Genomic DNA, 21,870 nt, shown 5'->3' with positions numbered 1-21,870 from the left:
TTGATGAAGATATTAAACAGTATTCATCCCAGTACAGACCCTTGAGGGACACCACTCATTACTGATTCTGATTTCCACTTGGACACTGAGCCATTGACTGTAACTCTTTCGACGCAGCCATCCAGCCAATTCCTTATCCATCTAATGGTCCATCCATCAAGCCCATCTCTCTCCAATTTAGAGGTAAGAATGTTATGGGGGACTGTATCAAAGGCCTTACAGAAGTCTAGCATAGCATTAGTATAGTATGTTACTATCTATGCTATACCAATTATAGTATAAACTATATTAATATTAGTGTTAGTAATAACAGTAATATTTGTATATGGTATGTTGATAAAGTATATACTATGGTATATACGATAGTATGGCCCATAGTGTCACACATGCCTCTGGCCGAGGAGAGCCTGCAGCGGAGTCCTCAGCTCCAGGTTCGGTATCCCAGACGTGCTGCAGATGTGAGAAGATGCTACTCTTGTCTAAAAAAGGGGGTTACAGGGGCTGTACTGTAGGGAGGTGTCTTTCCCCAGGTGTCTTTTTTTTTTTTAAAGTAGATATAAGTGTCTTGAAGGGGGGGGTTGAACTTTTAACTCTGGGGAAAAGATTTGTTCTTGTGCTTAGGTTTTATGGGTGATTTGGTGTCCCGAGCTGGGGCTCACAGGTGCCGAGCTGCTGATGGGTGAGGAAGGCAGCATTTGTCCTCACCCTGCACACACCAAAGTGTATCCCTGAAGGGGATATATAGTTTGAAATTCACTTTAGCAGCTGAAAAACACATGGTCTGGGTTCTGGTATCAGGAAGAACGCTAACGGCATCCTAAAGGCCCTCATTGCATAGACAGGACAGCTGAAGCTGTAGGAGATACTTGGCGACATGCTGGTAAGATGCTCTGAAAGCTTTAAAGGTGCTGCATAACTCAACTTGATCCGGTCATTAGTTCTCCCTTTCTCCCCCGACTCTGAATCCATGCTGGGAGTCACCAGTGAGAGATGTTTTTTCATTATCATTCTTTTATTTTCCCGTTGCTTTCCCGCTGCATATACAGTACTTAAAAATGAGAATCACCTTCACGTCAGGCATGTACCATGTTTATTAACAGCAAAAAAAGTATTATCTAGGCTTCACTCAAGACCGATTTACAGGATAAATAATTGTTTCAATTACTTAAAAAAAACAAACAACAAACCCCTGAAGAATAAATTAATAACTTAAGTGATTAGCTGTCCACAGTGATTTGAAAACATAATAACCATTCAAACAGTGAGACCACAAGAAGACACGTACTGTACAGTTTGCCACAGGTTACTCTTGTCCTTCCTTCTACAAATGGAAAAAAAAAATTAAAAATACTCCTTTTTAAGAACAGTCATAGGCTTTGAAACACACAAAACATCCCTGCGAATCGGCTGCCGACGCGACGGCTTCAAAGCCGGGGCTCCGACCCTCCCTCGCAGCAGGTTAAGAAACAAATGGAGAAAACTACCCTAATTTGGCTGGGTCCGTTCCCACGCAACGATGCCCAAAGTCAACGGGGACCCATTGGCCTCGCCAAGGGCTGGGTTGAGTGGGATGTAACTACTCTAAGGGTTTGGTCCTAACCCTACAGGATTCATCGGTGGGTTCCCCATGGAGCCCAGGGTCTTGCTCCCTTCCCCTCTCCATGACGTGCTTCAGCCACCACGTCCAAAGGGCTCTCAAACAAAATGTGGTATTTTCAGGGTCAATGTGGCAGCAGAATGCTGAAACTGTGCAAATGGCTTTTCCCCCACCCCCCTCGCTCAGGAGAAAATCCTGCCAGGATTTTTCCACCTTGGTAATTAAGGATGAGGGGTTTTTAATGAGTTTTGCAGAGCGGGATGTGCAGCGTTGTGTGTGATGCTGGGCATGACAACAGGGTAGTACCGCATGCCACCTGGCCGTTGCATGCAGACTCAAAACAGCTCTTTGCATTATTAAATGTAAATTCATTACACCTCACGACACATCTGTGAGGTGGGGAAATAAGTACTAAAAATCTTCATTTCACAAGCCGGAGAGAAAGTGGGATACAGAGAGTTCAAATGAACCCCCTCGTCCCACCTGAAGATAAAGTGTGGTGTCACCCAAAGAACGACAATAAAAATGATGGCTTCTTATCTCCTGGTCTTGGGGCAAACCTCTCCCATATAGTCAACCCACTGACCTACAAAAACACCTGTTATATGTTAGCAATGGGCTGCATCGAAAATCAAGAGCCTGCTGATTGGAAGCAAGTCCATTGAGAAGCTCTTTTAGCTCAAGAGATGGAGCCATGTGGCCCAGCTCCTGTTCCAGATGTTGCTGGCCGGTGTTGAAATTTGGACACCATGTGCCAGGACCGGCTGGCCGTGTGTCGGCGGGGGGAGAGCTGTTTGGTGACAACTTGCTACATACCGACTTTTCTCAAGAGCAGCCACTGAAGTAGCAATCTGATGAACAGTACAACGCTAGGAGTTGCGAACAAGGAGATAAAATTGTGACTACAAGGATGAGACAACAAGGACAAGCTGATGGAGAAATGAACTGCTCCAGGCCAAGGAGAAATCATGACCAAAAGGTGCACATCTTTACCTGCAAGAGCCTCATTAAGAGTTGCAAGTTCATTGCGTACATGTGGGCAGGTTGGTGCTTCCTGGGCAGAGAAAAGAGGCATGCAGACTCACCAGGGGCCCTAAACTGGTTTATTTGCCCTTGTAATTTGATGCTGGACTGGTCCCTCTGATTTTCTTGATGGTTTTTTGATGGCCACGCATGTCCTCTGCTTCAGTCCCTGGCTGGGGCTGGGGTTAGACTCTGTTCTTCGCCCTTCCCGTTACAAGTGGGGCTTCTCCATAGGCACAGTCCCACTGCACCCGTCTCATCCAGACAACATCCCTCCAATGGGACATACAGTGCAGCTGTCAACTTTTACATGGAATAGCAATGTCACCAGGTGGGAAAACACTGACACAATGCAAGCGTGACTTGAGGAAACCATCCCCTTATTCCTCTCCCAGGCCAGGAAGATCAGACAGGACCTGGGAGCTATTTAAACATCTTCCTACTGAAGCCCATCACCGCATAAGACCTGGGCATGGCTCTACCCCTCCCAAGGAGCCATGCTCAATGGGTGGCCAAAAGGAGCCAGCTCTTCCTGGTACACTTGAGGGACTGGGACCCTGGAGTGCAGGGGCTCGCGTGGGGCTCCAGAGAGCCCTGGGTCAATGTCTATCCTAACAAATTTAGAGGTTCAAGCTGTCCCCCAGTTGCTTGGACTGTGTGTCTGTGTCCTGGATGACTTGGTCTGGGCCAGCCAGCCCTCTCCCAGGTGCAAGGGATGGCCCTAGTGTGGATTAGGCCACCTTGCTCAGGGGTATGGCCTTAGGGGTTGAGCTGTGCCTTGCCACTTGGCTTCTTGGCTGGAGAAGAGGCCCTGGCCCTGTTTAAGATGCTATAGGACTCTAGGTACTGCCTTTGGCCCCTTCCCTCACATGGAGGAGTCCCCGCTCAGCCCTGGCAGCACAGGGTCTCAGGGTAAATCGGGGGGGAGAGATGTCTTCAGTCCCACCCCGTGCTCCAAGCAGGTTCAGCCATAGGGCCTGACCCTCTCGCTCCGGGCTTGATCTAGTCTGGTGTTGAAAAGCTCCAGGGATGGAGATGGCACAACCTCTTGGGACACCCTGTGAAGCCATGGCACCACTGCCCCACGATCAGGCCAAGGGAGCCCCAGAGCAAGGTGTCCCCCAGCTTAGCCAGATCCCCACCACCCTTCTGGCAGGGCTTCTCCTGCCCAGCTCAGTACTGGGCCCACGGCCTGGGGCTCCCTGAAAGCCAGAGCGCTGAGGCGTCATGTTATCAGGCCCCCTTCGAGGGTGAAGTGTCCTGGGTAAGTCCCAAGAGTGGTGGGAGCTCCCCTCCCACCAGTGCATGGCCTTTACCAAGAAAAACGCCTCTCCGCAATCCACAAACCTTCTCTGTAGATCTGACTCAAGACTCACACCAAAGGAGGACATGGTGACGATCAAGACTCAAATCTTGCTGGCAAACACTCCTGCCTTCACTCCTCCCAACCTCATGTTTCCCTATACATAACCCTTGTCAGTTGCTGGTGGCCCTGGGTCCAAATCCATCCCAGTTAGCCCCCAGTCAATCCAAGCCTTAGCTACCTTTTGGTTCCAACTCTGGATTTGGCCCTATCTGCCAGACGCTCAGCTTTGCCCTGGCACAATCTGCACTCACACGTATTTTCTTTCTCCAACTTGAGACTAAGCCTAAGCCTGGCACCCATTTAGAGCTGGAAATGTACTTCCCACCGAACGCTCAAATGTCAATTCAGAGCAAACCAGCTCCAAGGCAGCTCACACATCTCACCAGACAGAGGAACCATGAGCAGCAGTCGCACACTCACAGCAAAGGATATACACTTTTGGAGACTTCTGCCTTTAAAACCACCAGCTTAATCATTTTAAAGCTTGGGGAGAGCTTTGAGCCATGGCCCTGGTACTTCATCAAACTAAATATTGAGGTCATGATGCTTGTCCCACAGAAAACCCTTCTCCATGAGCACACACACACATGCAAGCATATCCTTTTTCTTAAATGGGACTGCAGAGCTGAAGAGCAGGCTTTGACGTGAAGACTCAATTGCAACTAAAATGAATCATTTGCAATGTTCTCAGCTTCCTAAAATACCTATTTCTAACAAAAGAGTCAGTCATACTTGAGCATCCAAGTATAGAGTGGATGTGATAAACTCAATGCCTTCAGGACAAAGTTCTTGGCAGTCCGTGTAATTAAACCAGCTGCTTTTCAATATGGTTTAAGACTAAATACTGCACAAACATTAATCATCAGGGACTGCTGTAATCAGCTCGGCAACCATCAGGAATGACTATTTCCACTGCAGCCATTGATTACTTAACGGCTTTCAGGAGGGGTTGATATAGTCATGTCTATATGGCAATGCACGGAGTCTATGGGCTGCTACTTAGTTTGGAGGGGCCATTTGCTTGGTGCTCAGCAGAAAAATGGAGGACTATATCTGTTTCTGGGAAAACATAGATCTCACTGCAAAGCAGGGAGGGACCAGCAACCAGCAGTTGCAAAATAGCTACTTTTGGGCTGTCTTGGTCCTTAGTCTGCCAAACGTAAAGGGCCAGTTACTGGGGATGCTCATGAAAGCAAATCATCAAAACAGGAGGGCTGAGCCTGGGAAAAGAGCTATCCCATGCCAGTGCCTGCCCCATGAACAAATTCAGACATTTGTGGGACGCAGAGAAAAAGGACTTGTTTCTCCAGTACCACGAAGGGCTTTTCCAACCTTAATTAACACTTTGGATTATATGTTGGAGTGGGCACTGGATGCACCTAGTCCCAGTGCAGAACCACAGGGCACCGGCTCAGCAAAATGCATCCTAATCCACTGTGCTGCGTCTCAAGCCACTGCGCCATCAGAAATGACTACTGCTGCTGCCTCCCCCTCGCCTGTCCACTTTCAGGGTACTTTTGGGACTTGTTGAGCTCCCCATTTCCCAGGTGGAGAAAAAGACTCAATCCGAGCATGGTTTATCATCACTTGATTTCTCCAGGCTTTTGGTCTGGTTCAAGATTTTTTTGGCCTGGCCTGGGCTCAGTTTCATCTCGAGAATAGTTGCACTGTTTTACTGAGACAGACCCAAAGCAGCATAAAGGGCTATTCCCAAAACTGCTGCTGCAATCCACCCCAGAGGTGGCTGCGTTTTAGCGTGATAGGAGGAGAACAGCACAATTTTGGCAGGGAAATAGATCCAGTGTGCACCATAACCCTTCTCCCCCAACCTCATCTTCCTTTGTGTCCGCCTAGCAGTTTAGAGGATGAAATAGGAAAAAATCAGCTTCCCGCTTGAGTCACATTTGCTTTTTGGTGGGGATGGGGAGCTCGCTCCCAGCTGGGTGAATGCACACTTCAGTGGGCTCTGGATCAGGCCCAATGTTTAATTTCCCCTGAGATGTAGTGACGAAAGGGGCTATAGAAATATGAAGCGCTGTACTCTGGTCTTCATTTCATTATCTCACCATGCAAGCGTGTAAGCCCCCAACGAGAGGCAAAGGCCCTTGCAGGCTGTAACACACTCCCCGACCTTCAGAAAGCATCTGGCTGTGCTATATCTTCCCTTTTGGGTCTTTTTTTTTTTCTCCTAGACGATTATTATTTTTACCATGAGCATTAGGATATTTGCTTCATTATTCCTGTAAAAGGCCAATACTTCAATGTCTTAAAAGGTTCGTCAGTGCCTTCCCTTTCATGGCATGCGAGAAGAAAACATAAACTGGTGTTGGAAGTTCAAGACTTATTTTACCAGCACGCAGCCCTTAAGGGACCGGTATCCTATCCCTGTGTGGGTGACATCTGGCCCGTTCCAAACTCAGGCCAAGCTTAAACAAATGTGTTAACGCTTAAGCATCAATAATCAATACAACTTGGTGGTGTTGGTGGAATGTAGAGCCCGTGGCATTGGGAGGGGTTCAGCCTGCAGAAAGAATAGCTCCAGCTATTTAATAAATATTATTACCTAATCTTTCTAACGCCTCCTTTCTTTGGCTCTCAGTTTGCGGTCGGCCTGTTTATCTGTGTCAGCGCTTGCTGTCTGGCAATCAGGCTGCTCCATGGCAATCATTAGTCCTTCCTGTTTTCATGAGATCATGAATTATTATCTCTGCAATAAACTGTCTCTTCCTTCTCAGCTCTCTGCGCCTGGCAGCTGCCTGGGGAGCGATCCCAAAGCCTGGATGTGTCAAGGATGCTGGCAAGGGGCAACAGCAGATTCCCATCCATAATTAGAGCCTAGGGTCATTAACATCAACAAGCCCCATTTCTGTGTTGAAGAAACATTGCTGAAGATGGGGAGAAAATATCTAGTCCAGCCCTTTGCACCCACCACAAACCAACCACAATGCTACAATAAACCTAATATTGAAACACCTTGCCCTGACTCTCCTGACCAGCCTCTTCCCAAGCCTAAGGCCTCACCATCAACCAACATTTCAGTTACTCTACTCCTTTCCTCCAAGATACACCCCACCGGACCTCCTCACCCAAGACCAACCTCTGCAGTACAGCATCCGCCTTCTCCTGGTCCTCGCAACAGCCTCCCACTCCCTCCTTGTCACTCATCCTCACGCCAGTCCAGATATACAGGGTCCCCAGAGCCCCCCTGCGCTCCTCATACTCAACCACAGAGCTTCTCATGATGGCCACAGATGTAGGACTCTCACTCTATGGGCTTCTTTTGGTGCCACAAAGGGCAGATTTTGGTTCTTAGGGCCAGATTCACAGGCAATTGGTTTCAGATAGGCAGTGGGTCAGGGCTTAAATTCTGCCATCCAAAGCCAATCTCTCCAGCCCGTTGACTTTGAGAGATGCTGGAGAGCATGAACAGCAGAAGACACCCCAACAAACTCGGCTGTTTCACACATGCATGCATGTGTGTGAGCGTGTGCTGGCATATACATGTGTGTATGATGGGGCAAGCCCTGGGCTTCTAAGTCAGCTCAATGGGACAGTCTGGATGTTCTTCAAGCTCCTGAAGGTTAACAACCACAACCAAAAACATGGGGGCTGTCCCACCAGGAGGAGAATAGCCCTCAGAGGTTTTGAACATATTATTTACAAGACACAAGACAATGAAAGTGATTTCAAAAGGAATGGTCCTTGCTCAGTTTTGGGACTGGGAGGAGGCGGAGAAGAGGGCAACCATAAGGAGTGGGGAATCAGACCTGGGGAATGATGTCCTATGAGAGATGCAAACCTGCATGGCATGGTTTGGGGGTACGGAAGAAGACGGGGAGAGATGATGCAGTGTTAGCACATACAAGGTGGCTTTAATAGCTGTAAGCAAAAGATGTGTAGGGTGAAACCTGGTATTGCTAAGTCGAAGTTCCTGGATAGTGCATCCAGCAGCTAAAGCACAAACCTAGCCACCGAACATAGTTGGTCTTTATCACTGGCAAACAGTATCCGCCAAGTCTTCCCCTGAAATTAAGTTTCTTTTTGTCTTAATAGAAAAAAAAATAATGAAGACCCCCTCCCCTCCGCATACAAGTCTTAGAAATCCAGCCCAAGTGGATTCCCCCAGCTGGGGAAAACCGCCGGGACATTTGCCTGTTTCGCTGCCTGCCCCAGGCGCTACTGCTTCGTGCTCTTGGCGGGCTCCGAGGACTGCCGCACGTCAGTCCACTCCTGCATGGTGCTCTGCAGCGCCTGCGTCTTCTCCTTGTCCACTTGCACGTAATCAACCTTCTCGTCCGAGGCGACCGACGAGGTGGAGGGCTGCGGGGAGGAGAAACACGGCCACCGCCTGGTCACTCATCAGCTCCCCGCTCTTCCCTCTCGCTCCTTCCTGCAGCAGTACTGTGGGTGCTGCAAGTCCACCGGCACCTCCCCTGCTTTCTTGCAGACTCCATAGCTCATCACCCTCCCTCTAACCCCCTGAAGGGTCTTGGATGAAAGATTTCATTCTGCTCTGCATCTTGCTTGCATGAGACTGCAGTGCAATGGGAGGGTAGAAACAGCACCTGGGTCTCTACCCTCCCACCAACTCTGGGACATGAATGTTTGGTTGCAATTGTGGTATCTAACTGCTAATATTGCAAATTCAGTGTTGCATCTTGCTCACTTTCTTGTAAAGAGCTCAAGAACTCTTACAAATACACATAAAAATCCCAGCTCCATCCCTCTTAGCTGTGCTGACTCTACACACCTATGGCACTAGATTATTTTCATCCCCAAAACAACAGATATGTTTGCAGGTTCACCCAGGAGACCTGTTGAAGAAGAAGGAGATACTTTTTTCCATAGTTTCTTGAGTCCTGGAACTTTGTCTGCCTCTACAAGCATTTCAGAGGACCCCCAGCTGCTTGCAACTGGAGCCAGATGATGTTTTTATTAAAACATCTAAAAAAGTCTAAAATCACCTTTCCAGGTTGGGATATAATTTAAATTGGTAATACCTGCAGAAATGTTGCTGGGCAGAAAGAAACAATCAAGGGACAACTGTCAAATAACAAAAAGACCTAACTAGTGGGATGCTTTGCCTTGGAAACAAGGCGGTGTTTGAGAAAGTTGAGGCCAACTCACAGGTGGTTCCCACAAAGGTTTATACAACGCCTTGTCCTTCACCATCCCCTCACTCAGCTGCTGCTTTGCTTGAGCCAGTCTCTCCTTCCCCCTCCCAGTTTGCTCAGGGTGGCACCCAGCAGGACCTGCCTTTGGTCCCTCCCCAGCCCACTCTGTCACCCCTGGGTGTCCTCTTCATCTTGCTATGTGGCCTTGCTGGGGAGGTGGTGAAATCTCCGTCATATGAGACTTTTAAGCCTCATCTGTCACCTCAGGAGAGATGGTTTCCTTTGGATGTGGGGATGCTCTGAGGTCCTCCCTTGGCCTGTTTTCCTATGATTCACTTTAAGATGGTGTTTGTTTCCCCTGTGTATGAACCTGGAGAAAAGTCACCAACATCTGGGTCGTTAGGAGCTTCCCCTTCCACATTTCCACATGACACTTGGCAGAGGCATCCCATTCCCGACCCACCTTCTCCCCACAGCTCTTTCTCACCGGGCAATGGCTTGATCAGCTCAACATAATCTAGCTTTTAAACAGCAGCTTCACTTTTTGAAAGCGGTTTGTACTTTTCCTGCCCAAATGGCACCCTTTAAAAGCACCTGACTGGCAGGAGGCAGGTGCCCAGCGTTTTCTGAACGAGCTCCTGAAAGTATCTCAGGTGGAAACCCCAAGTCTGGTTTTGCAGGACCTGTTGTTCTGAAGGAGGAAAAAAAAATTTCTGATACTCCTTGGGACATGTCCTGACAGCTTTTGAATATACAATCTCCAGCTGAATTTCTGGTCTCATCAGCATCCCTGAACCCTTGCACATCCATGCTTCTGGTGACACTTCCAGCAAGGCTGCAGATGTGCAACAGAGACTAAGTCTGACCTAGAATAAATATAGCAGTGGATCTGTAGGAAAAATCACGCCTGTGAGGTTACTGTGCCACTTACCAACCCTGCCCAGGGCTTTGGACCATGCTGTTGCCAATGTGCACAAAAACCCTTAAAAAACACATCTCTTTTAATCAGAAGTTTATAAAATCCCCCGTACCTTTCTGTGTGGCCCTGGCGAGCTTGGCTGGAAGTCCAGGGCCAGATAATCCACACTCCCCGAACTCTTTTTAGGTGCTGGGCTGTTGGTGCCACTAGGAACAGGAGAAGCAGAAATGGGGTTTTGCTAATGCAGGGAAGAGACAGGAGAGATAACGAGGATTAAAATGGGAAGAAGGAAAAAAAAGGAATTAACACAAATCTGGCGACGGAATGCCTCAGTGGCACTTTTAAAAGAGGTCTCAGCCTGGATATGCGCTCACCTGCCTCTCTGGGACCAGGGTGTGCAGAACCGCTGGGGGACTATATGTATCGTATATTGTGCTAACAAATATTTCAAGCTCATGCTCTTCATTTTATGTATCGGAGCAGTTCTGCTGCCTTTGTGCTGATTTTATTCACATGCCTGACAGCAGACGTGGGCTTCAGCACTTCCCAGGAACCACACCTCAGTGAGGCCAGACCAGCTCTGGGATCTTCACTAATCACAACCACGCTATACAAAGCACAGATTTCCTCTACCCCCCTAGTTACACAGCCTCAAAAATATGCTTCAAGTCAGCAGCTTTGCAAAGAGAGACAAAATCCCCTCCCTGTAAGCAGTGCCACTCCCTGCTGCTGCTCCGATAGCCCCTGCCCTCCACACAAACATGATGACAGCAGCTATTACGGGGAAAAAAAACCCCGAAAAAAATCAGCTTAAATTAGGAAAATAGACTGCGACAGTCCATAGACGTTTTTATCCCCTCTTAATTCCTGGCAAAGTAGGGGATATATGTTCCTGCTCTCATACACAGTTAAAACCCCAACGGGACATGTCATTTTAGGAATGAAAGCCACTGTTTCGTGCATGTAGGGATGTACATAAGGATGTACACCACACACTGCTATCTGAGCACCTCCATGTCATGAGCTAGGAATGTCTTTGCAGAGCTGGGGAATGTATATGTCCTGCCAGGACCGTATATCTTAGCTGCGGGGCTCTTACCATCGCTACGTAGTTCTCCTCGCTGTCTCCCGAGTCAGTGCTGGTGATGCTCTGGGAGGAGACAGGGCGACAGTACTGCAAAGAGCCGGCGTTGAAGGTCTGGCTGTAAGGGCAAGAGTCAATGCGTTAATGATGGCTGCAGGTGCTGCTTGTCCACTGCCAAGAAGGGATGGGAGAGGACAGCACCTGACGCCTCCTAACATCACCATGCTCAGATCTGGGGACAGGGCATGAAGAAGAGCTAGCGGCACTGAGGTTCTCCTAATCTGACCTTCCCACGGGTCAGAGAATCACTGGGTTTGGTGGTCTTGGTTTTTTCTTTCTAGGTCTTTTTAATAACACCTTGCTTGCTATGTACCCGTAACTATGCTATCAGCTACATAAATCAGGCTCCATGAACTCTTTTATCTCACAGGAAATATTTAATTGTGGAGGATGCAGGGCCAGCCTCGGTGGAGCTTCTCACCCCCAGCCTCACCGCAGCTCCAGGATTTGTTTACCACGCAGGACCCTATCCGAATTTTTTGCTGGAAAACAAAACCTCTGAGGTCGTCTTGTTTTCAATTGGCCAAATCTAATTATACAGAATAACATAATGCAATCAGCGTCTGGCATTAAAGCTCGCGTCTTAAAAAGCTATTTGTTGCCTTGCAGTAAAGGCAGGGTCATATGATTAGCTGATAAGGGAAAAATCCATTAGCTTCTCTGGGGTCGGATGTCTTGTCAATCAAACCCCGCTCGCTGTTTCCTGATGCAGTGATTACAGCACACAGCACTCATGCCCTGCAGTCAGTCTCCAGACAATCCAATTTATTAGAGGAGTCATAGCAGCCAAGCTTTGCTTCTGCCTTTCATTGGACAACATCAGACCACGAATTAGCAGCAGAACTGGAACTGTGCGAATCCTGTTATTTTTGGCCAGCAGACTTTGCTCTGAAGTGCTTTGGTTTCATTTTGCAGACTTCCTTCAGGCTAGGCTTTGCTTTCAAGGCAATCAAAACACAGCTCGGTCAGACCCTGCGAGTGTCACCCTGTGTTTTGAGACTACGGCGGGGTTTTTTGGGGAAGAGCTGGATGAGAAATCGTGCCCCGCGCCCCCAGTGTGGCCAAGTCGGGGTGGCTCAGCTGGGTCACAAGTCATGGTGGACCACGGATCCTGTGTCAGAACCAAAGCTCTCTGGGTGGTGTCAGATCCCAGAAATAGGAAATGTCTTCAAGAGATCTTCATTAGCTGCTCAGCCACATGCTGGGCTTTCATGTGAAATCCTGACCTAAACGAATTTATCATCCTGCCACCAGCTGTGATGTGGGGAATATGACTCGGGCTCTTACAACACTTGAGGCGTCCAAGAGAGGAGCCTCTCTGCTTCGACAGCATCTGACCCAGGTCCTAAGTCTGGCCATGATGTGACCAAGGAAACCCCTGAGCCCCGAATTGCCATGGTGTGGCAGGATATTTTAGGAAAGAATTACTCCATAAATGCCGCTCTTCCCAGATAGCTCCTGCTGGTCCCTGATGGGGCAGGGTATCGGGCAGGGTGGACTTTCATTCCAGTGCAGATGTTTGCATGGCATGACCCAGCTCTGCAGCTCCTGTTTCTAAAACTGACAAAGAACACAATGAGGGCTGAAGGGATCATCCAGCTTTTGGGGAAATTCGGCTCTGCATCCAAAGTCTGGGCTCACTTCTAGCTTGATTCAAGGTGGCCCATGAGAAACGTGCCCCTTCAACAAAAAGAGATGGTGGGCCAGAAGAAACCTCTGCAGTGAGCGGAGGCAGAAGGGCAGCCGACACGTCCCTTACACTCAGCCAGAGATGTTTAATCCATGGCAGAGGTGATAGCGTGGCTACATGTGGACACCAGCGAGAGCGAGACCAGAGATCTGCTGTCGGAGCAAAGCAAGAATTCATACCCCAACCATTACTCACGTTGGCCTGGACCAGGATTTTGTGACTGGCGATTTGAAGGGAAGCTCATCGATGACAGTGTTGTTCCTCAGGTCCAGTGGCGACGGCTTTGCTGGGGAAGGAAAAAGCCTTTATTCAGAGGCAGCACGTTCCTACAATTCAGCATCCATGACTGGCATGAGAGTTGCCAGTTTGCAACTGGCAAACTTGCTGTTTGCTTCCCGTTCTGCTAATCAGCCTCCCAGCCCTCCTTGCTGATGACGAATACCCCCAACCAAAATCCCTGCACTCATTTATGCCAGGACTAGGGGAAAACAGTGTATTTCCCCTCTGACCCACAGCCCCAGATTGGATGGGTGGCCCCAAAAGGGCAATGTGCCTCCCAAGGAATGGAGATCTGCTAAAAATGCCCCAACCCAGAGTATGATAAACCCATTCATTAGGGAGCTGTGATAACCCATTAGATGGGGACGAGACCAGGCTCGGCCAGCCCTGAGCTGCCCCTGGCCAGAATGTTTCCCCATAGAGAATGGGAAAGGACATCTGCAGGGTAACGTGAAAGCACTTCTCATCATGCGTGGTTCATTAGGTGGAAGAGAAGACCGCTGCACTCCAGCCCCAGCCCTCACATAGCATGTTGATGGGGTTACGTGCTGACACCCTAATGACGGGAGCCCTCCTCCTCAGCATCTCCTCGGTGACCGGCTAGGCAATGGTCTGGGGAAGGATTTGGAGGACGTAGGCAAAGCCCTAAGGGAAGAGCTGTCTCAATCCAGCCAATAGGACACAGTAGGAGAAATTTGGGTCATCTGAATACAACACAGAGGTTTTGGAGTGGAGCGTAGGGAGGGGTGAAGGCAAAGGGGATGAGATCCTGCCTGTGCCATGTATCTATCTATCTCCTTTAAAGGCCAGGAAGGGTTTGAGACAGGCTGTTCAAGCACTACGAAAGCTTCATTTGCACCATAGTCCTCCTGAAAGAGGAAGGGGATGGGGAAGATCTGAAGGTCTGACTGTGCTGGTGGTAGCAAAGCATACCCTAACTACCCGTAACCTAGCTTTGGTTCTGACACAGGATCTGTGGTCCACCATGACTTGTGACCCAGCTGAGCCACCCCGACTTGGCCACACTGGGGGCGCGGGGCACGATTTCTCATCAAAGCATACCCCTGTCATGGTTGGCTACTCGGACAGTCCCACATAGGACTCTACTGAGTGTGCACAAGATGACAGATGTAGTCCAAAGTATTACAAGAATAGAAGGGTTCCTGGAAAGATTTGCCCACAAACAACCGTTCTTACCTTTCCGGTTGGGTTTGAGGTTGCGGTTGACTGGCGGGGGCTGGATTTCACTCAACCGTCTGTGGCACTGCGCCATGGCTCCTCCTTTATGCACGGGGAGGGTGGCCGAGGACAACCCCACCAGATCAAAGTGATGCGGCCCAGGGCTCATGGGGATGTAGAGATTTTGGGTATTGTCGTTGGCTTTCTCGGTGTGGATCAGGGGTGAGGAACCAGGGTTCATGGGGACGTAGTTGTCCTCGGAGTCGGTGCTGTGGGAGCGGGCCACCGCTGCCTTGGCTTGCTGGGGGACAAGCAGGAGAACGTGCTGTGAGCAACTGCTCAACCCCATCCCACTACAAACACCTTCATCTCATCATCACCGAACACACACCTGAGATGGGACCAGCTCTAAAATCTCAGCACAGAGGGAAGGGATGGTCTGTCCCCTCCTTGACCATCAGTTTGCACTGAGAGGGTCTACCTCCACTGTTTCCAAGACATCGCAACATCCTGAGTTCAGGGAAGGATCTTAATCACCCAGAGTTGAGCTTCTTATGAGCAGACGGAGCTGCAGAAGCATGCTTAACCTGGAAAGTCATTTTTCCCTAGGCTCTGGCCATGACTAAAATACAATATGAAAGGCTGCTTTAATGTCATTTCCAGCTCAGGAAATCTTAGAAAGTGCACAAAAGAAGCTGTTCTGGCAACATGTCAAAATTCAGTTCAGCAGCATCCCAGGCTTTGGAGAAGCTAAACTCCTGGGTGCTTTTTTTGGGTCAAAGCTCCAGGCAAATACACTCTGTGGAAGCACCCAAGCAAAGCTCTGCATGTGGTGCTGGCTTAGGTGCTTGTCCCTCCATCTCTACCCTGCAGGCCACCACGGTTTTAACTGAAATCAGTAATAAAACCCTTCTTTTCTTGACTTACCCCTGCAGGACTGGGCTGTGAGGTCCCACCTGGAACTGACTTGTCTCTGAATCTATAAGGTGCAAACGGTGCCTACAAGCACAGCGGCCGACACCAAGGCCAACTCACCAGGTAGGAGTTGTACCCATCGTTCATCGACTCGACTGACTGCACAGTGCTGCCGCCTCCATGCTGGGGGTATTCGTACGTCTCGCAAGAAGAAGCTGCAACACAGCCACAAATGCACAATGTGTCCCAGTGCGACTGCTAATAAAAGGGGCCCCTGAAAACAAAATCCAGGTACTGGGAGGGCAGTATCTATTCTTGATGATTGAGACGCTGGTGGGAAGACGTGGTTTTTAGCCCGTCACAGACTCCCTGCTATGCTCCCTCCCAATTAGCATCTCTCTGATGCGTCAGCGCAACTGCACGTGCTGCATGGACCTAACCTGGTTCTGTTAAAGAGCTGCAAAATCCCAGGGGTGAAGACGTCAGATAAGGTAGATCACGGTGACAAAACTGGGTTAAGGGAGAGCTCTGTTACAGCTCGCTCAGCAGACATAAGGGCTGGCAGCCTCCGATAAGGGGAGGACGGGGTGAGGATGGGGTGCTAAGCTCTTAGACTGGTCTATCTACTGATGAGCATGGGTCTGATCTCAGCCTAAATGTCGGTATTTAGGTAGGAGGAGATGGAAGAGGCATTTCAGGGAACTGCGTGTATCATTTACAGTACGTTTTCTCTCCAACTGCCTCTTCTAAGTTACTTTGCAACTATTTCATCCTAGGCATAAGACTTGGAAAGGGCAAGCTCATCCACGGCCCATCCATGCCCAATGGGAAGGGCATCTCTGCTGCACTGGGTGTATTGGGTCTTGGAGATGTGCAAAATTATGTCCCCGTCTGGCGAGCAAAACCAAGCTAGCTCCAGGCTGAAGTGCATTCTGATAATCCTGGTTATGAACTGAACTAAAAGCAAGCTAAAAATGGCCAAAATCACCAAAATCTAGTGAAGGGCTGCACGGGCAAGCAGGTTTGGGGTTTTGGTCCACAGCACAAAACAGCCAAGAGCCAGCTGAGCAGCTTGGGTGGGCAGAGCCCTGAGGATGCCTCTCCATGCCCATTGCATGCAAAAAGCAGGGCCAGATCCTCACCAGGGAGACCTTCTTTGTGTTCGACCTCCTGGCTGACGCCAACAGCCACCCCAGCCCTACTGCAACCCAATGGGACCATCCCATGCAAGGCTGCTAGACCCCCTGCTCCCCACCCTCAAATTCACCTCGGTGAAGCCTGCTGTTCTCCACTGCCGGCAGCGTGTTTCTCCGGGGAATGGTGGCTGCCATGGGGGCCAGCCCTAAGCTTTCGCTGGGCTGGGGCCGCTGGGGCGGGCTGCCCCACCGTGGCTCTGTCTGCCCAGGTTTTGGGGGCCGCGGGGGTGGCGCGGCGGGTGAGTCGCTGGCGGCCACAGCCAGAGCGTTGTGGTTCTTGTCCAGTGTAAATGTCCTGGGAATCTGGTAGACGGAGAGCGGGGTGGCAGGGATGTCATAGGAGTCTGTGGAGAGCTCCCCAAACTCCTTGCATAGGGTGTTGTTGGGAGTCTTGTAGGTGTAGACCTCCTCATTATCTGTTTCGGAGCTGGTGAGGCTCGACTTGGGGTGGGTGTAGGAACCGAAGGCGCGTGGGAGGTCGTACGCACTGTCCCTGAACTCTGAGTTGTGCCGGCTGGGTTTCGGCAGGCTGTAAAAGCCGTGGAGCTGTCCGCCAACACCGTTCATGCAGTGACCATTGCCCTGTGAGAGCTTCTGGACTGCTGTGTCGCTCCGCATGAAGAAGGCGGACCTCGTGGCTTGGGAGAAGCTGGCGCTCCTGCGGAGGAAGGGGAGAAGGGGGCTGAGATGGGGGGAGATCCAGTCTTGAGGTGCATCGAGCTCTGCAACCCGTTTGTCACCTTCCCGACCCACATTGCCCAACCCCAGGGCAATGGGAACACCTCAGACCCCTCCAAACGTGCCCACAACCTGTTTTGTGCTGAAAACACCTTCAAAATGACCCCGTCACAGGTGGGAGCGCTGAGCTCCATGGTGGGGCTATGGGCAGGAATGAGCCTTTTATTCAGACATAAATTGCTCCAAAAGGGCAATTTTCGCATCAGCTGACAGCGACCCAAGACACGGCTGCAAAGCACTACCCCATCAGCATCGCCATCATGCGTCGGCCGCCCGTCCGCTGTGCAGGAGGGAGGCTTACTCTCACATCTGCCTTGCAAATGCGTTTGAGAGGGACTGGAAAAATTCCTGATGGGGATTATTTCAACACCTCCAGCCATGCCGCCACCCTTCCCTCTTGCAGGGCAAGTCCTGGGGAGGCAAGGACACTCCCCAGCTGGGTTTTTGGGTTTGCAGCCCTGATCCGCAGGGGAGGAGGAATAAACCTCAGGGTTGAATTGAGATTTATAAAAGCCCTCGAGTGCCTTGGGTTGGGTGAGGCAGTGTGGTCATTAGGTTCGTGCCTTGCTAATGATTCCTTGATTTGTATTGCAGTCATGCCTGGGTACACCAGCCAGGACAGAGGGCGAGCACTGGGGAGACCTCGGTCCTCTAACAACTGCTCATTAGGCACCGCTGCTCCACCAATTCCCTCTGAGGTGTTTCACCTCCTGTTTTATCCCTCCTGCTGCTTCCTCTTTCAACGCTCCAGCACTGCAGAAGATGATGAGCCCCGTGGGCTTTCTGCACCCCTAACCCCAGCAAATGACATTTTCTTGAGTCAGGGAATGCTTGAATTGGCCACTTGGACTTTTGCCCCCCCCCTCCGCCTCAACCCCCATCCCAAAAGACTTGGGGAAATGTGAGCATTGCTGTGGAAGCGCTGGGACATGAGGGCAAGACATGGCAGAGCTGAACGTGGGTGATGATGATGCCTTCCTCCAAGCCATCTGAAGCAGCGTGGAAGAAGAAAATACAGCAAAGATCCAAAAAAGGGTTACCCTGCCACGAAGAGCTAATGCTCACACACCATGAGAGGGTGACAGGTAGCCTTGGGCTGGGTCTTTTTGCTCGCAGAGGTATAACCAGGCGTGGGTCAGGCTTTTGAAGACGACATGCTCACAGCCAGAAAGGGCTAGCCAGCCCCATTTAAACATCTCCCTGTGGAGGAGAGTCCTGCCCTGTATCAATCACCACGCTGGGAAAAAGTGAAATGGTTATAGGGGGAGGGTTTCCAGTTGCGGCAAATCACTGGGGAAGTGCCAGCCCTATGGGAAAAGCTGGGAGATGCTGATTTACGCTGCGCCGGCGGGGTTGATGCTCTGCAGGTACAACAGGGACTCTGTTTCATGGAGCCAGCACGAGATGGCGCTCAGAAATAGGGCTTATTTGGGGAAAAAACAAGGGATGCTGCGATATGACAAATGAATCCTTGCTGCCTTTGGAGCTCAGTCTGCCCGGCAGATGTCTGGGCTCTGGCAAGGTCCTTTCGGCCGAGGACTTGAAGCATCTCATGGGTTAATTATTCAGCATCGCTGACCAATTAGCTACTATTACCCTCATTTTATGGATGAGTAAAGTAAGATCTCCGGAGCTGGAAGGGGAGGGATTCCCAGCAGGCCTGCAGCCTGGCCCTGTGCACTGGGCATTGATTGGGGCGATTATTTCTGGCCCAGTTGCAGAAGCTGCCGCTGGCTGGTTTGTCTCTGCCCCCAAAGCATCAGTGCTTGCTCCCTCCTCCTCGGTGTTCCAGCCGCGCTCGGGCTCTCGGAGGGTGGCTTTTAGGTATCCTCACAGCTGGAGCATCAGAGGGCCTTTTTTAAAGCACTGTTCCATTAACTGCATCTGAAGTTAATTTTTCTGAGCCTTTTTCTGTTGTTGTTTTTCGGGTCGGGAAAGGCAGCTGCAGCAGGAAAGCCCAGCGGAGGCTGCAGCCCAGGCTCTGCTCTCACCTCACGCCAGCTGGGCTCCGACCGTCTCTCTCTCCCTCCCTCCCTCCTCGCCGCTCTCGCGAGCCAAAACTCTTCACGCCAAAAAAACTCCTCGCTATTTAAGGCAACCGGCTGGGTCCGGAGGCGGAGAGATGTCGCTCACTCAGAAATACCACACCGTGCACCACGAGCTGCCGCAAAGCCCAGCGAGCTCTGGGCTACAGCAGGGATGAACGGCAGAGCGGTGCAAACCCTGCCCATCCCTCTGGTTGTGTTTCTTCTGGTTAAAGGCAGGAATTAGGGCCCCGTCTGCAGGATCACAAAGTGGTTGAGGTTGGAAGGGATGTCTGGAGGTCATCTGGTCCAACGCCCTGTGCTCAAGCAGGGCCACCCAGAGCCAGTTGCCCAGGACCGTCTCCAGATGGCTTTTGAATATCTCCAAGGATGGAGACTCCACAACCACTCTGGGCAACCTGTGCCAGTGCTCAGTCACCCTCACATTGAAAAAGTGTTTTCTGATGTTCAGAGGGACCCTCCTGTGTTTCAGTTTGTGCCTGTTGGTTCTGGTCCTGGCACTGGACACCACTGACAGGAGCCTGGCTCCGTCCTCTTGGCACCCTCCCTGCAGGTATTTATAATCATTGATGAGATCCCCACCTGAGCCTTCTCTTCTCTAGGCTGAACCGTCCCAACTCTGTCAACCTTTCATCATAGAGGAGATGCTCCAGTCCCTTCAGCATCTTCGTGGCCCTTTGCTGGACTCTCGCCAGTATGTCCATGTCTCTCTTGCACAGGGGAGCCCAGAACTGGACCCAGCACTCCAGGTGTGGCCTCACCAGTGCTGAGTAGAGGGGAAGGATCACCTCCCTCGACCTGCTGGCAATACTTTGCCTAATTCAGCCCTAGATACCATTCACCTTCTTGGCTGCAAGGACCCATTGCCAGCTCGTGTTCAACTTGGTGTCTGCCAGGACCCCCGGGTCCTTTTCTGCCAAGCTGCTTTCCATCTGGGTGGCCGCCAGCAGGTATTGGCGCTTGGGGTTGTTCCTGTCCAGGTGCAGGACTTTGCACTTCTCCTTGTGGAACTTCACGAGGTTCCTGCTGGCCCATTTCTCCAGTCTGTTGAGGTCCCTCTGGTGTATCAGCATTACCCTCTGGCATATCAGCCACTCCTCCCAGCTTGGTGTCATCAGCAAACTGGCTGAGCATACACTCTGCCCCATCATCCAGATCATTAATGAAGATGTTAAACAGCACTGGACCCAGTACTGACCCCTGGGGTACACTGCTAGTGACTGGCCTCCAACTAGACTTTGTGCCACTCATCGCCACCCTCTGGGTCCGGCCATTCAGCCAGTTTTTAATACAATCCAGAAAGCTAGGAAAGCTGGGAGCTTGGAAGGTCGCTGCTCCGACCTCCTCCTCCCAGCCGCGATGAGATGAGACCATCGCTCAGGGCTTTCTCCAGCTGGGTTCTGCAGACCTCCAAGGATGGAGGTGGGTTGAGCCGCTCACCCCCAGCCCTCCCTCAGCTGTCCCCAAGGTTTGCTCCCAGGCGGGCTACAATACCTTGCGTTTTCTGACTTTCTGCTCATACACTGGTGGAGGAAAAGGTAGTCCTGGGGGGCACTGGCAGACAGGGTGCTCTGGAGGTGGCTGGAGGGCGAGTCGAAGGTGAACAGGGTGGGCTGGCTGGAGTGGGATGGCGCTGAGGACTTGCGCTCTCGCAGAAGATGATGGCTGGCACCGCTGAGCTCTGCTGGGGAGGACCGTGGCGCGTGGTTCATGGAGGCGATGCTCCGCAGGGTATCTGTGAAGGGAAAAAACACACTGGTGAGCGGCCAGATGCAGTGACCCCACAGCCTGTATTCCCAGGATTTTCCCTACTTAAATGCTCTGGCATTTACGGAGGTCGGTGAGGTTTGCTTATGGCTCTGAGTGATGCACTCAGCAGCAGGCTCCTCTACTTGGAGCACATGCAACTATAGGTACCATGTAGGGAAACAAATATTTTATCATATTTTATCATTTTATCATATTTTATAATTTTCTCATATTTTATCACATGCTTAGTGGCTTGCAGGGATGTCTGGGGGATGTCAGCCCAATCCACAGGGAGCTCAGTGTGTTGTTAAAACCTGGTTAAAAAGGAAAAGGAAGAGAAGAGCTTTCACATCGCAGTTTCTGCTTCTGTCTTTTCTTAGAGACCTTTTGTAGGTGGCTTTAGAGATGTGATTTAAGTCATCCCCATCCCTCTGTGTAAGGGCATCACTGCTATCCTTTTACAGTTGGGTAAACTGAGGCACGGGGTGGGAATGCGGATGGACGTAATGACAGCAGAGATTAAAAATATTCCCATGTTCCCCAATTCTTTATTAATTTTGTGACCTCAACAGAGTTCCTGCTGTTTTCTGCTAGTAAAATGGGATGCAGGCCCAAGGCGTGACTCCTAGTGCCTCCTCGCCTTGCTCAAGGAGAAATACACTTTAAAATGTTAAATTCATTTCAACAGAGAGTATCCCAGAGGTCAGGAATAATCACCTGGCTACTCCAGCCCTCTAATAAGCATGCTCCAAGAATTTGAACCAGGGATGGATTTTTACAGCCAAGCTGTAAACCCCCATTACAAAAAAAAAAAACAAACAAAAAACCCCAAACCCCAGAAAACCCAAAAGCTGCAGAGTATTTTGGGAAAGCTGATCCATCTCTGGCTGCAGAAGACCATGCAGAAGACCATGCA

General features: G+C 50.5%; 1 protein-coding gene across 1 annotated transcript in view; it reads right to left on the bottom strand.

Annotated features, from left to right (window-relative positions):
• Positions 1–1,073: 1,073 nt before the first annotated feature.
• GAB2 (GRB2 associated binding protein 2) overlaps positions 1,074–21,870 on the bottom strand; it is a 102,614-nt gene continuing 81,817 nt past the window's right edge. Inside the window, exons 3-10 of the mRNA XM_076328435.1 lie at positions 20,700–20,940; positions 16,494–17,080; positions 15,347–15,441; positions 14,330–14,612; positions 13,049–13,139; positions 11,119–11,221; positions 10,132–10,257; positions 1,074–8,306 (exon numbers count right to left, since the gene is read on the bottom strand). Coding sequence (XP_076184550.1) covers positions 8,163–8,306; positions 10,132–10,257; positions 11,119–11,221; positions 13,049–13,139; positions 14,330–14,612; positions 15,347–15,441; positions 16,494–17,080; positions 20,700–20,940 — 1,670 coding nt within the window. The 3' untranslated portion in view covers positions 1,074–8,162. The remainder of the gene's footprint in view (positions 8,307–10,131; positions 10,258–11,118; positions 11,222–13,048; positions 13,140–14,329; positions 14,613–15,346; positions 15,442–16,493; positions 17,081–20,699; positions 20,941–21,870) is intronic.

Source organism: Aptenodytes patagonicus, chromosome 1 (genome assembly GCF_965638725.1).
Source record: "Aptenodytes patagonicus chromosome 1, bAptPat1.pri.cur, whole genome shotgun sequence".
Classification (NCBI taxonomy): domain Eukaryota; kingdom Metazoa; phylum Chordata; class Aves; order Sphenisciformes; family Spheniscidae; genus Aptenodytes; species Aptenodytes patagonicus.
The sequence above is the reverse complement of the archived record's forward strand: the minus strand, read 5'-3'. Positions and strand labels throughout refer to the sequence as shown.